Source organism: Marmota monax, unplaced genomic scaffold, assembly GCF_021218885.2.
Source record: "Marmota monax isolate L192 unplaced genomic scaffold, Marmota_monax_Labrador192_F-V1.1 WCK01_AAM20220418_F8-fsc00001, whole genome shotgun sequence".
In the NCBI taxonomy this organism is placed as follows: domain Eukaryota; kingdom Metazoa; phylum Chordata; class Mammalia; order Rodentia; family Sciuridae; genus Marmota; species Marmota monax.
In genome coordinates this window covers 17431710-17446744 of record NW_026693777.1, presented here as the reverse complement: position 1 = coordinate 17446744, position 15035 = coordinate 17431710, and the positions used below count along the sequence as shown (strand labels likewise).

The window sequence follows — 15035 nt, the reverse complement described above, 5'->3', positions numbered from 1 at the left end:
GGAAAATTATTAAGATAGGGATGGGGGGCTGGGATTGTGGCTCAGTGGCAGAGAGCTTGCCTAGCATGTGTGAGGCACTGGGTTCGATTCTCAGCACCACATATAAATAAATAAAATAAAGGTCCGTCAACAACTAAAAAAATTAGTATATATAGATATACATGTGTGTGTGTGTGTGTGTTAAAAAAGAATTTAAAAAAATAGGGATGGGGCTGAGGGTGTAGCTCAGTGATACAACACTTGCCTGGCATGTGCAAGGCCCCCAGGTTTAAATCTTCAACACCGTACACACACATACACACACACAAAAAAAAAAAAAACACAGTTCATTGTAAAGTATTCTTGGATCACAGGTTTTCTTCATCTCTAGTCTTACTTTTTCTGACACAGGAAACTAACCTAGACAATCTGCTTTACTAATTATATTACAGATATTCATCATTCATTCTGTGAAGTTTCTGAATTTTTTGTTTTTATATATAAGAACATTGCCTGTGCTGGATGTGGTACTGCACACCTGAAATCCCAGCAACTTGGGAGGCTGAGGCAGGAGGATCACAAGTTCATGGCCAGCCTAGGCATCTTAAGCAAGACCCTGTCTCAAAATAAAAATGAAATGGAAATGGGTGCTGGGGTTGTGGCTCAGTAGTAGAGCACTCGCCTAGCACATGCAAGGCGCTGGGTTCGATCCTCAGCACCATCTATTAATAAATAAATAAAGTTGTGTCCAACTACAACTAAACTATTTAAAAGTTAAAAAATGGAATGGAGGGCTGGGGCTGGGGCTCAGCAGTAGCGCACTTGCCTGGCATGTGTGAGGCACTGGGTTCGATTCTCAGCACCACATATAAATAAATAAATAAAGGTCTATAAACAAGTTTAAAAACATTAAAAAAAAAAAAAAAAGGAATGGAGATGTAGCTCAGTGGTAGAGTGCCCTCAAAGGTTCAATCCTCAGTAACTGCCTGCCTAGACTTTTGCAAAATTCATTTTATAAACAAAATTAACAATTAATATTATTAAATTAACAATAATTATTATTAACATAATAATAAAAAGTTTTTTTCCCCTCTTCTTGGGCAATTATAAAAAGATTGAATCAATACAGGCCCTAATGTTTTCACAGTCCCCTAGGAAAACACACTACACCAACACACCCACCAGCAGGTATAAACAGAGATGTCACTGAGACTCAGTCAAGGGTTGCTTGAAGGTACCTGCCAAACACCAAAATTTCATTTGTTTCTTGCCAGTATGTCTAAAGCAAAGCACATGCTTCAGCCATCTATGGCAGCAAGTAATAAAGTATATGCACTAAGCCAAAAAATTTAGTCATCTATTAAAAAAAAAAAAAAAAAAAACCTTCAGAGGTTCTAATTAGTAGCAAGCACTAAATGCTTAAGTAGTAAAGCCAAGTGATATGATTGGAATTTAGATACAAGACTTGAATGGGAATTCAGAATGAGAGAAGTTGTGTAACAAGATTTTGACACGCATTTGGATTTGTAAAGAATCCCTCCTCCTAAGTAACTTTCTTGGAAGGAAACAAAGATTTTGCAAAGTAAGAAACAGAGCTAAGCAGGCTAAGAATGAAAACTGGAGGCTTGGCCAGAGTGACAATCTGCCTCCACCCTAGAAAATATTTATTCATCTGTAAAATAATGGGACACCACAAATTTAATAAAAACAACTATGCTTAGGGACAACAAACTGACAGTAGAATGTACAAGCAAAGTAAACCATTTAAGGAGTTTAATACTTAACTTGAGCAAATTCTTTATAAATGCAGAATCTCAAGCCAGCCTATAATCCCAGCAGCTCTGGAGGCTGAGGCAAAAGGATCACAAGTTCCAGGACTGCCTCAGCAACTTAGCAAGGCCCTGTCTCAAAAAAAAAAAAAAAGGGCTATGTGGCTCAATGGTAAAGTGCCCCTGAGTTCAATTCCCAGCACTGCCAAAAATAAAAATATAAATAAATAAATAAATGCCCAGAACGTCATGACTTTTTCTATTTAGGGAAGTCAAAAGACCTCAATTTTAATCCTCATTGTACTACATATTAGTTATAAACTATTGGGCAAATCATTTTATTTCTCTGCGCCTTTGTTTTCTTATACAAGTTAAAAAAAATCCTTACACAAAATGCTTGGGACCAGAAGTGCTCTGGATTTAAGATTTTTTTTTTTCCTGGATTCTGGAATATTTGCATACATTGAGATATCTTAGGGATGAAATCCAAGTCTAAACAAATCATTTATGTTTCATATACATCTAAGATATGTAGCCTAAGGTAATAGTAGACAATATTTTTAGTATACCTACAATCTTTTTTTCCTCCTCCCTGAACTGGGGATTCAATCTAGGGTACTTTTCCATTGAGATACATCCCCAGTAGTATACCTGCATTTTTTTTCCCTGGTACTGGGGCTTGAACCCAGGAGTGCTCTACCACTTAGCTACACCCCTAGTCCTTCATACTTTTTTATTTTGAGACAGGGTCTCACTAAATTATCAAGATTGGCCTCAAACTGCATCAGCCTTCTGAGTTGCTGGGATTACAAGAGTTCATCTAGCATGCATCTGCATTTTGACTGTGACTTGTCATATTAAGTCACGTGTCTAATTTCCTACCTGAAGTTTGCTCTCAAAAAGTTTTGGATTTTGGAGCATTTCAGACTTCAGGTTTTTGGGTTAGGGATACTTAATTTGTATGCAAAAGTATGGACTTCAGTTACCTGATCATTCATCCTTTCCAGCAATGAAATTCTGTGATTCTACAGAGATAGAATGTCAGAAGCATAAGTTCACAGGTGAGAATGGTAAAATCAGAACTCTAACCATATCTCTTTAAATATATTTAATCAACTCTAACCATATCTCTTTAAATATATTTAATCAACACATTTCACAACATGAAAAACAGTCTATTATCAATTGGCCGTATACCTGAAAAGTACAATTCCTGAAAACCCTTTCCAGGGGTAATCTATTTGTTTGAGGACTTTTATTCCAAATGGTCCAGATACTCCATAAAATTAAGACTGTAGTATGATTTTAATATCTACTTTTGATTAAAAACTCCTCAGGGGGGGAAAAAAACAATTCAGTGGAGTCATTCCTCAAAATCAACACAGGTAAGAGCAGCAACTCACAGGAATATTAAGAGAGAGAGAGAGAAGGAAAAGTATCACAAGTGAACAGTAGAACAAGAAATATAAGAGGATGTATATAGAAAGGAACAGGAAACTTAATACCCTCTGAACCTAGTAATAATAAGGTAAAGAGAAGACAAATAGTTAAGCAATGACTCTGCCTGTCAAGCTCTGTATGGTACCTTAAAAGTGGCAACTGAAAGACCTGCAGTGTGGAGACCGGCTTGGAGGATTATCTACCAGAAGCATTCAGTGGTGAATGCAAAGAGATAAAAAGACTAGGGCTTTGGTTTTACTTGAATACCAGACAACTCAGATAATTAATAAGTACGTGGCCATATAATTTGTCACCCAAACTTTTTAAAAATGAAAAGAGAGAAATCTCCTCCTTAAAAAATAAGAATAATGAAAAGAGAGTTAACAATTATACCAGGGCAATGGAGAACTTAGGACAATCCCAAGTAATCAGGATATATGGTAAACTTAATTATAAAGGACCCCAGCACAAGGTAATCACCTTTATAACGTAATCTTACCTCACCTTATCATTGGGCAGGAGCCCAAGCAGAAGCAGAAGGAAAGGTGGGAATCCACAAGTAAAAAACGACTATTCTCAAGTCATTCCCTAAATCCCTGTATAAGAAAATTGATGTGAAGACCAGAGTGAGTCCAACACCAGAACATACAGAGCAATGTTTCTTACCCACCTAATCAGTGAATGACCCTACAAATGAAATGCTTTTTCACAGAAATAGAACAGTTGCTCTTGACAGAAGTAAATTTCACTGCAAGAACACTATGCTTCAAGTTCATTAAGGATTAAACAGGCTTATCATTTGGTTTAGGAGTAACACCCTTTATGATGCTTTACCTGTGGAAAAGTACTTCCAAATGACTTATCATTACTCTTGAAGCAAATAAGCCCACGTTACACATTTATACCTTTTTTTAAAAGGCACTTTATTCTGGGCTAGGGATATAGCTCCGTTGGTAGAGAGCTTGCCTGCATGCACAAGGCCCTGGGTTCAATCCCCAGCACCACACAAAAAATAAATAAATAAGAGCTGGAGATGTAATAAAAAAAAAAAAAGGCACTTTATTCTGAAGCACATAATTCATCTAAGTCCTTGGCACAAGCTAGCTTCTTCTCATCCATATAATCATATTAAAAAAGACTGTTGGCTAAAATTCAACCAAATGTACTCAATCACATACTTTCTGCAGATGTCAATCTCCAATTATTGTGATTTTCGAGGCTGAGGCAGGAATATCCCAAGTTCAAGGCCAGTCTGGGCAACTTAGTGAAAATCTGTCTCAAAATAAAACTTTTTAAAAAGCTAGGTCATAGCATGGTAGTGCAGGTCTATAATCACAGTGACCAGGAGGTTGAAATAGAAGGATCAAAATTTCAAGCCTGGGCAATATAGCAAGACCCTGTCTCAAAATAAAATAAAGCAGGGGATATAGCTCAGAGGTAGAGCATATTGGTTCAATCTCCAGTTTTTAAAAAAAATTTTTTTTAAGCTGGGAATATATATAGCTCAGTGATAAAGTACTTGCCTACAGTACCTGGAACCTTGGGTTCCATTCTCAGTACCAAAGGGAAAAAAGAAAAATTGACATGTGTACCAGCAATGGAAGTGCTCTTATAAAGATGCTCTTAGCAGGGTGCTGTGGCATACACCTGTAATCCCAGAGATGAGGCTAAGGCAGAGCAGGCTCAGCAATTTAGCAAGACTCTCAGCAACTTAGTGAGACTCTACCTCAAAATAAAATATAAAAAGGGTTGGGGATGTAGCCCAGTGGTAAAGTGCCCCTGGGTTCAACTCCCAGTACCAAAATTATTAATATACCAAGCATGCATGCTCTTTGTCTCACTCAATGCGTGAGAAAATAAATATACTCACTTCTTAATTTGGAATTCAGAAAGCAGTATCTATATGTGCATCAAGTTTTACTGGTCAATAAAGTTTCCCTTATCTAAATGATTCCAACTGTATTTACAACCAAATCTATCAATAATCAGTGAATGAGGCAGGGGGTATAGATCAGTGACAGAGCAGATACTTAGCATAGGAGAGGCCCTGGGTTCAATCTCCAGCACCAAAAATATAATATTAACCATCATCATCATCACCATCAGTGAATGAGCACACATGAGTAACTGGGCTGACACCTCCATTCAATGTAATATTCAGGATATATTACTGAGGGCAATTGCTCTCCTTAGGAACTCTTAGCAATCAAAAATACATTAGTGAAAACCAAATGCATAACAATCCTTTGAAGAATACTGAACACAAAGTCAACTTTTTGATGTTAAGAATAATGTCTAGGGCTGGAGCTGTAGCTCAGTTGTAGAGTGTATACCTAGCATGTGTGAGGCACTGGGTTTGATTCTCAGCACCACATAAAAATAAGAAAATAAAAGTATTGTGTCCATATACAACAAAAAATACTTTAAAAAAAGGAATAATGTCTAACAAGACTGATGGTCATCTTACTAGGTTATTTTAAAATAGAAGTGACAGACCCTGATATAATTCTGAATTTAGCAATCTTTGTGAAGAACAAGTGGAACAAATAATGTATATCCATGATTATTCATATTACTTTACCCTTACAACATGATTCCTTTGACTTATTATAGCAAAGAACCCCAAGGCCATCTCTTTGGGCCCCTCTTTCTTTCCCACCAAATTCCATAAAAAAGAGTTTTTTCCTTTATTAAGTATTGCAAACCAGAGAAATCAAATACAGATTAAAGTACCATGAGGCAGAGGGGGAAAAAATTAAAAAAGAGTCAAGCATTATTACAATGAGAACTAAACACTCCTAAAAGAAAATCATCTTGAGAACAAAATTTCTATTACTGTTGTTGTTATTTAGTATTAGGTATTGAACCCAGGGGCGCTCTACCATTGAACTACATACCCATACTTTCTTTTCTTTTTTTCTTTATTTTTGAGACAGAGTCTTGCTAAGTTGTGGAAGCTGGCCTCAAACTTGCAGTCCTCCTGCCTCAGTCTCCAAAATTGCTGGGATTACAGGCATGTGTCATCATGTCTGGTCTGAGAGCATAATTTAATCTGATTCATCATCTTCATTCTTTCCAAAGCTCCAGGCTCACAAACTCAAGTTATTTGCTAAACTAAGAGATCAAAGAATAAAATGTAACACCTTCACAGAAGGGGGTTATCAGTAAATAGAAAAGTCCAGAAGAAAACTCAAGAATCAATTGCCCTGGGGCTGGGGTTGTAGCTCAGTGGTAGAGCGCTTGCCTAGCATGTGTGAGGCCCTGGGTTCAATCTCCAGCACCACATAAGAATAAAAAAATAAAGGTATTGTGTCCAACTACAATTAAATAAAAATAAATATTAAAAAAAAAGAATCAATTGCCCAATCACTTTGTCAAAATGTGTATGCTATGACAGATTTTCAAAAGCAGAAATCTGCCACATCATTGGCCATATTTTTCCTGATAACTCTGGACCAAATAATTCATTTTAATTAAACATATGAAACAGTTTTGATAGTTAGACTTTATTTAATTAATTAAACCCAAATATTTTACTTGTAGACAATGTGCTTTTTTTTTTCTTTCTTTCTGATATTGGGATTGAAACAAGGGGCACTTAACCATTGAGCTGCATCCATATTAGGGCCAATTTAGTGAGGTCCTAAGCAACTTAGTGAGATTATCTCAAAATAAAACACAAAAAGTGCTAGGGATGTGGCTCAGTGCTAAAGCACCTCTAGGTTAAATCCCCAGTACCAAAAATAAAAATAAGAAATAAATAAACTAATTCATCTACCCACCTTCCCAAAATAAAATAAACAGATTCCATAAAATATGATGTAACTAGTGACTGGGCAACAGGAAACGACTATTAATTAATAGATCAAATTAAGCATATAATTATAATCATTGCTATTACTTGATCCTTCAAAATACTCTTTGATGACTTTATGGTGAAACATATTATATACAACAGTTCTCCTCATGGAGATCTCAATTTGTCACATTGTACTATGTGCCATGTGCAATAAATTTTAGATACCGACATCAATTTCCTAAAAACTTTTTGTGAGGTTCCACTGAAACAACAATAACAGATGCAGTAGCACCCAGAGCAATAGCACTGGCTAGGTCCTTGGGTTATTTCATTCTCTACTCACTATAATACTGTGAGGAATTGTCCTTATTCATGGATACAAAGAAGATAAGAGACTTGTCAAAGGTAACCCAGTTACCAAGCAAGTAGTTGAGCTGGTATTCATCCCTGCAGTCTGACTCCAAGGCTTATACTTTTAATCTCTACATAATTATGAATACCTACTATGATCAATAGAGTCAGAGACCCATGTGAGACAGATAGAGGCTTAATAGTTATCTCCATTATAAACATTATGACCAAGCAACTAAATGTCTCTCCCCATTCACAATTCCTACTTAATTAACACTTTGAAACAGCATAGTTGCTGAAACAGCACAGTTGCTATTGAAAAGCTTCTGAAGGTACTTTTCCTACATTTAGTCATAGGCACAAAAAGAGATCATAATCTCTCACTGTAATTCAAAACTTCATATTTATGGGCTATTAATTTCCTAGCTCTACAGGTTCCAATGCCTTAAGCTTCAATAAAGAGGAAATATTATTATAACAACTCTCATCACCAAAGAGCAGAATCTTTATTTTTGTTTGCTTCTAAGATGCATGTTTTCACAAACCCTTTACAAAATGTAGGAAGGCAATTTATATTCCAAATCATATACACACAGAGCTGCTTTCTGACTGGCCTTCCAATCAAATCCCCCCCAAAATGTTCATCTTCTCCTCAAAGAAAACAGCAAACATAAGCTGGGTGCAGTGATGCATCCCAGCTTCTCAGAAGGCTGAGGCAGAGGCAGAAAGATCTAATGTTCAAGGCCAGCCCTGGCAATTTAGCAAGATCCTGTCTCAAAATAAAAAATAAAAAGGGAGCTGAGGATGTAACTCAGTGGTAGTGCACCCCTGGATTCAATTCTCAGTACTGCAAAAAAAGGAAAATATATAAAGGACCCCATTATAGGGAAAAGGAAAAGCATAAGAGGAGGCAGCGAAGGCAATTTAAAGTACATCCTAGGAGCTAAGGATGTGGTTCCATGATAGAGCATGTGCTTAGCATGCTCAAGGCCCTGGGTTCAATCTCCAGCACAATACTAATTAAAGTCCATTCTAAATGCAACCAAAGACCTAAAAGGTAAAACAAGTTATCCCCAAAATATGTAAAGTATCCCAACCTCCTTAATGTTGTTAAGATCTCTTGTAAGAAGCACTTCAACAAACAATGTTGTTCTCTCATCCTTTAAAGGACTAATACTCATATATTCTAAGAAAAGACAATAATCATCAAGCATAAGCTGGACTTATAAAAAGTAACATTTATTTATTACAAGTAGCTTATTAAACACTTTCACATATAACATTCATTGACCATTTACTGCCATCCTGTCAGGTAGTTAGGGCAATCTGTTACAACCATTTTATGGATGAGAAATGAAGTGGTTTGGCTAAATTCATACAATCTGTGACTAGAAGAGCCTCCAGCTCAAATCAAATAACATCAAATCCCAGGTGCTTTCCACACCACATTGTACCTCTTTATTTCTCATCTAAAAGTCACAAAACTATCCTGGTTACCCAGTTTGCACAGGTCTATTACCAATCCTCTAAGAACAAGTGCCAACTATGAATGACACCATATGTTATAAGCACAAAAGGGAAAGAAAATCTCAGCTTTTGCTCTGAAAGGCCTGGCACTTTGTGCTGAACCCAACCCATACCCTGCCTAACATACCTCTAACAGCAGCCCTTCAGGTAGGCCTTGGTATTCCCACTGTATACCTCAGGAAATGGGCTCAGAGAGGCTTAGTAACAACTAAAAAATCACATTTTAAATGACAACAATGATTTTAATGACATGTCCACTATATTACACTGCCTTAACATGGTATCACAGTGACACCCTTTTCTGCCCAACAACAAAGAAAAACACTTTTTATATTGAAATATTTTAATGTTTTCAAGTGTCAAATAACCATTCTCCTACTTGTCACTGCCATAATCTTATTTCCTAATAAAGCACTTTTCTGGGTCCTGATTTTCTCTGGTTTACTCTTACTGCAGGCCTGATAAAACCCATAATTAATAGCATCTTATATGGTCACAAGAATCATACAAATATTATTTTTGCCCTGGGTCTAAGTTAATTCTATCAAATACTATGTGTCAGTTACAAAAAGAAAAAAGAACTACCCAATTAGTAAATGAAAACACTGAACAAACTATGAACGATCTATCATTTTAATTGCCTCCCTCAATGGGCTTTAACTAATCCAGGCAAGACACAAAACAACAAAATGCACAAAAGAAATCTTAAAACCTCCCAGAATCTGGCATCCCACCAATCTACTGTGAATTAGTAAGTGATAATGATAGATAAGAAAAAAATACATAAACATGGCTGGTGAAATCGTTTTAAACTTGGGAAGATTATTGAAGGACTTTCCAGGAAAAAAAAATTAATTGGCTTTAACCAAGTTAAGGTGTATTACAACTCCCAAAGGGGGATTCCTTATCTGAAGCAAATAGGAGGAACTTTCTAACAAGCTGTACTCATAATGGAAGGCAAATGGCTTAAAAGGCTTTAAACAAAACTATGTTCTTTGGAGCCAAACTTGAGGGGTCAGTGGAAAAACCTACTGGAAGGACTAAGAACTAGGGCAGAAGTAGATAAAAAGGAAACAGGAAGAACTGAGAGGAAAGTGGGGGAGGGAGGAGCAATGGGCAAAGGAGTCTGGAACCCAGGAAGCACTAATGGAAACCGGTAGTTCAGACCAAAAAAAGTAAGGAAATGAATTTCTAGAACAAGAGCCTGCCCTGTGCAAAGGACCCTCTCTTCTACAGGCTAAAATTAAGCTAAAGGAAGTTAACTAGCCAAGACTAGAAATAAAATTGGGGTTCACATAAGACAGAAAATCCTGCATAAGGATAAGAGGAGTGAGGCTACAGATATAGCGTGCATGCGCCAGGTTCTCTCAGGGTTTGATGGCCAGCAATAGTCCCCCCCCCCCCCCCGTTCCCCCCCCGCGGCCCCCCCCCCCCCCCCCGCACACACAGAGAGAATGGGAGGTAATAACTGGTGGAATATGGAGAACTTCTTTCTGGGGAGGGGTGGGACTGGGGATTGAATCCAAGGGCGCTTAACCACCGAACCACATCCCCAGCCCTTCTTTTATAAATAGATAGGGTCTTGTAAATTGCTAAGGCTGGCTTTGAACTTGTGATCCTCCTGCCTCAGCCTCCTGTGTCGCTGGGATTACAGGCAGCCACAGTGCCCGAGTACTGGAGAGAACTTTTCAGTGCTCTTTAAAATGTATCAATTTTAAATGGGTACATTCTGTTATGTAAATTATCTCTCAATAAACGTATTTTTTTAAATGTGTTAAACCGGGCAATGTGTGAGTAGTTATGATTTAATTAACATGATTAGTTCAGTTGACTGTGAAAGAGAACTCTGATATTCCCCTCAGGTCAACAGAAAAGTTGACTTGTGTCTGGGAACACCTCTGTTGGAATACATCGGTCTGAGAAGACATGAGTATTATGTACAGAAGAAGCAACTGGGGGGAAACTGGACGTTCCTTCTTTTAATAAAGAGATTTTCTCTCCGTTTGTGTCTTGAAATTGGGTAAAAATTTATACGGGAGGTGTAGGGGAAGGAAGCTTTTGTTCGGGGGTGGGGGGTCTGTTTGAAGCATAATATCAGGTTTCTTCCTCTGATGTTCTACGGCCAAAGTCTACATAGTCAAAGAGAAAACGATCTGGGGTGGAAAAGTCAGGTCAGTTCTGGAGAAATTCCAGGTTTACCGTGCAATGATCACATCACAGAAGCCTTATCTCTGTACCCCCAAACTGGACCCTACCCCCCAAGTCACTTCCGACTGTAACTTACTAAGACAGATGCTAAGCCATGATCCCAGAAGTTTCTGGCGAGCCGCCTACTGAAGCAAATTAGAAAGCCATTGAGGATCGACCTGGGTGCAGCTAAGCGCCACGTCCAGCGTTGGGCTCCCCCTTCATCCTTCCCAATGTAGGAAAAGGGACGGAAGAGGACAGGCGGCGAGCAGGAACGCCCGGCCGCCCTCCTCCTCTCAGCCGGGTTTCGGGGAGCCGCCCCCTCCCCTGCGTAAGCTCATCCCCACCCGCCTCGCATCGGGCCACGACCCCCAGGAGGAAGGGGCGGTGGCGGCGAGCGCCCCCAACGGCGGCTGGCGCACCTCGCCCGGGGCAGCGGTCGCCGCCGCCAGCCCGGCCGGGGCCTCCCCGGGAGCAATAGGCTATCGATTCAGTTGCCTGTCGCTAGGAGCCCCGGGAGAGCGAGGCCTACACCGTCCGGCCGGAGCCCCGGTCTCGATTTCGCCACTTTCCCCACACCGGAGGGGGAACTTGGGGGCAATCAGGCCCAGCTGGGCAGGGGGGGAGGAGAAGCACAGACCACCTGCAAGGGCAACCTCAGGGGGAAAAGGGATGCGGGCGTCTGGCTCCCGCCAACTAGCCTCCCGGGGGTCGCTCAGCGACCCCCTGCCTAGTGAGTTGCGCATTCAAGTTCAGGCTGGGGTCCCTCAGCCTCCAGAGCCCTCGTCACTCTCGAAACCATAATAAAAACAAGTCGCGGAAGAGGCAACCACGGCACCACAGGAGATGGAGCTGGGCCCTAAGAGCACGGTGTGGGGGGGGGGGGCTAACAGGAACCCGCCAGTCACCTCCCCTCGGCCGACCCCACCAAGCCCCAGGTCGAAGCCCCTGGACCCTGGGCGTAAGGCCCTGTAACCGCCTGGCCCTCGGTCCCTTCTCCATGACACCAGCGACGGGGGCTCGAACACCCCCTTGCCTCCGGCGCACCTCGGCCTCCTCCCCCTCCAAATCCCCCAAAATGCCCCCCGCACCATTTAAAGTACGCGGAGGAAGAGTTTGCCATCAAACTTTGTCAAGCGGTAACCTCGCACCCCTCCGCGACCCACACTCCCGCGGCAGTCGTCAGGGGAGATCACTTTGCACTTAGGATAAAGCGAATTAAGGACCTGTCAACCATTTTAGGTCTTTTATATATATATATATATAGAAGACATCCTCTCCTTCCCCTTCCTCCCTCCCTCCCTCCCTCCCCCTGCAATGGTTTTAATTTGACACCAAATCTTCCCACCGCGGGAGAGGGGCTGGAGGGGAGGGGGTGGGGACGGAGGGCAGGAGGAGGGTGGCAAGGGAGAGCGAAAGGGGAGGCTGGAAGGGGGCCGGGAGGCGCGGGGAGGGGAAGGGGGTTGATTTACCTGAGACCAGCCACTGGCCTCCATTGTTGGAGAATTCAATGGCATTGACACAGCCGAAGTGGCCGAGGAGGTCCTTCTTGTAGAGGTTTCTGCAGCCCCGCAGGCGTCTCCTCTGAAAGTCCTGAGTGAGCAGGGGGTCCCCATGCAAGCCCCGCTGGGACAAGAAGCCCACCACTGACCTCATGCTGCCCCCCAGGCCAGCTCTCCTCTTCATGCTGGAACCGCCGCCGCCGCCGCTCGCGCCGCCGCCCCTCCCTCGGCCTCACGCGCGGCCGCCGCTCCCCCCACCCGGCCCTCCCCCCGCGCTGCGATCCGGCTGGTTCTTTAACCAGCCATGGCAGACAGAGAGAGGTGTGCAGACACTCGGTGGCGTTCGCGGCTTCCTGACGGTCCCCTCCCTCCCCTTCCCCCCTAGGCTCCTCCCTCCGCTTCTCCGCCTCCCTCAGCAGCTGATCTTCAGCTGCGGTCGCGCTTCCGCGACGCGCGGCCCTTCCGCCGGCCGCCGGGGCCGGGAGAACGCGGGCGCCGCTGCCCCTCCCCCACCGCGGGCGGCTGCCGGAAGAACGCGGGCTGCTGCCTGGAGACCGCGGGCGACGGCTGCGCCTTGCTCGCCTGAGCTCCTTCGCGAGCCGGGACTCGGGCGGCGCTGGGCGGCGGCCTCCTGCACTCCGTGAAGTTGAATGAGCGTAACAATCAAAGTGGCCGCCGCCGCGGCTCCTCAGCAGCCCGGAGGCTCAGCGCCTAGACGAGTTCGGGGCAGAATGAGACCCGAGGTGGGAGGAGAACGGCGGGCCGAGGATCGGGTCCTCCTCGCTCGATTCGCCTCCTCCTGGGATTGTGGTAGCCGGGTCCAAGGGAAGAGGACGGAGCGTTGGGACTGACCATTTGGAGGAAGGTTGCCCGGGGATCCTGTTAGTGCACCTGCCCCTTCTCCCCCGACCCCAAGACATTTTTAACATCACCTCATCCCTCAAGTTCGGCTCTCTCATTCTCCAGTAAAAAAGGCTAAACTGTTGGGTCTGATAGGTAATCGAGTGGTGTATGAGGAAAAGAGGGAGAAAGGGGTTGGTGAGACGGGTCTGGGGTTGCAGCTCGGGAGTAGAGAGCCCTTGCCCTGCAAGCGCGGAACCCCGGGATTCAATCCCCAGCACTGGGGCGGGGGCGGGGGTAATAAGAAGTGAGAAGAAAATTGCCAAAATCGGGTTGAGAAAGTCCTGTGAAGTAGAAAGTACTTCTGTCCATTAGTTCCAGATACATTTGTAAGACAAGAAGCCGTGTTGGAACATAGCGATATTGGTTCTTTAATTGGGAGCGGTGAGCTCATCATAAAAGTGTTGAGCTCTGAGGTTGTACAGCTGTTAACCAGCAGCTGCAGACCAGGCAAAAGTGCCTGTCCTTCAACAGGATGGGAGTCAAGGGGTTGACCCCAGTGAGGAAGCTGGGTAAGTGCTGTGGAACTCTTCCAGGTAGTTAAAAGTCCCTTTTTCATTATAGTACTTTTCCTAGAAGTGATCCTCCCATCATTAAATAGAGGTAAGCTACTGAAGTCAGTTTTGCCCTTCAACTTCTCAGGACCGCTGGACTGGAGATGGCACAGGAGCAGTTGAGTATAATCACCATTGAAAAATGGACTGAAGAAAAACTTAAGGAAAAAGAAAAAGATGGGCTGAACATGGAAGAAGTTCACCTGTCAAGCAAAATTATCTGCTTCTACTTTTTTGCACAATGATAAATAAGATTTCCCATACTAATAAAAAATACATAAATGTTGAATTTGAAAGTCCCTATTGTAACAAACACTGCTAAACTTAATATAAATTCACCAAATCCCAGAAATTAGAGTTTAAATGGGCTATTGTACCCCTAAATAGTAAAATTCATAGTGCTTTCTTTAAAAAGGTTTATTCTTAGGATATTGTAATAATAGTGTCTAATCATTATAGTTGTCAGGTAGAGACCAGTATTAGTATACCAAGTTGACCAAAGATTTATAGCCTCAAACATCTTTCCTTCATAGTAATAATGTGTGATTAGTCTTTTTGTGATTATATGGTTGTCTCCCCTGCTCTGCTGTAAGCTCTCTGAGAGCAGGGACCATGTCTTTTCTGCTCAAGGGCATATTTGAGAGCCAGCACATAGCTGGACACAATCTCAGCAACTTGGGAGGCTGAGGCAGGAAGATTGCCAAGTTCTAGGCCAGTCTAGGCAACTTAGCATGATCCTGTCTCAAAATAAAAAATAAAAAGGTGTTACTGAGCACCCTTGGCTTCCATCCCCAGTTCTGAGAAAAAATATCAAGAGCCAGCACATACTATTGCTGAGGCTGGCTTTGAACTCGAAATTCTCCTGTCTCAGCCTCCTGAGTCCTTGGAATTAATTAGTTGTGGCACCACCAAACCCAGCTTCTCCCTTTTTAAGATAGATGTTTTCTGGGAAAGTGAAGGGACTGCTGAAATAAATTGACCAAACTATGCTATACACATGTATGACTATGTCACAATGAATTCCACT

General features: G+C 42.3%; 1 protein-coding gene and 1 long non-coding RNA gene across 6 annotated transcripts in view; one reads left to right on the top strand and one right to left on the bottom strand.

Moving 5' to 3' along the window:
• Dcaf5 (DDB1 and CUL4 associated factor 5) overlaps positions 1-12819 on the bottom strand; it is a 100350-nt gene extending 87531 nt beyond the window's left edge. Inside the window, exon 1 of one of the 4 annotated variants that reach the window (XM_046461166.2) lies at positions 12704-12819. Coding sequence is in view for 2 of the 4 variants with exons in the window: in XM_058584542.1 (XP_058440525.1) it covers positions 12525-12738 (214 nt within the window). In the remaining 2 variants the exon portion in view is untranslated. Of the gene's footprint in view, positions 1-11149; positions 11288-12524 lie in introns of those variants that run through there. The other 3 variants (XM_058584542.1, XM_046461165.2, XM_058584541.1) reach the window with 3 other exon arrangements.
• Positions 12820-13000: 181 nt separating this feature from the next.
• LOC124104569 (uncharacterized) lies at positions 13001-14297 on the top strand. 2 transcript variants are annotated; one of them, XR_006855463.2, is made up of 2 exons: positions 13001-13435; positions 14097-14297. It is a non-coding gene; the product is annotated as an uncharacterized LOC124104569 (long non-coding RNA). The 2 variants fall into 2 exon arrangements; XR_006855464.2 differs by having other exon boundaries at positions 13001-13550.
• Positions 14298-15035: the final 738 nt, after the last annotated feature.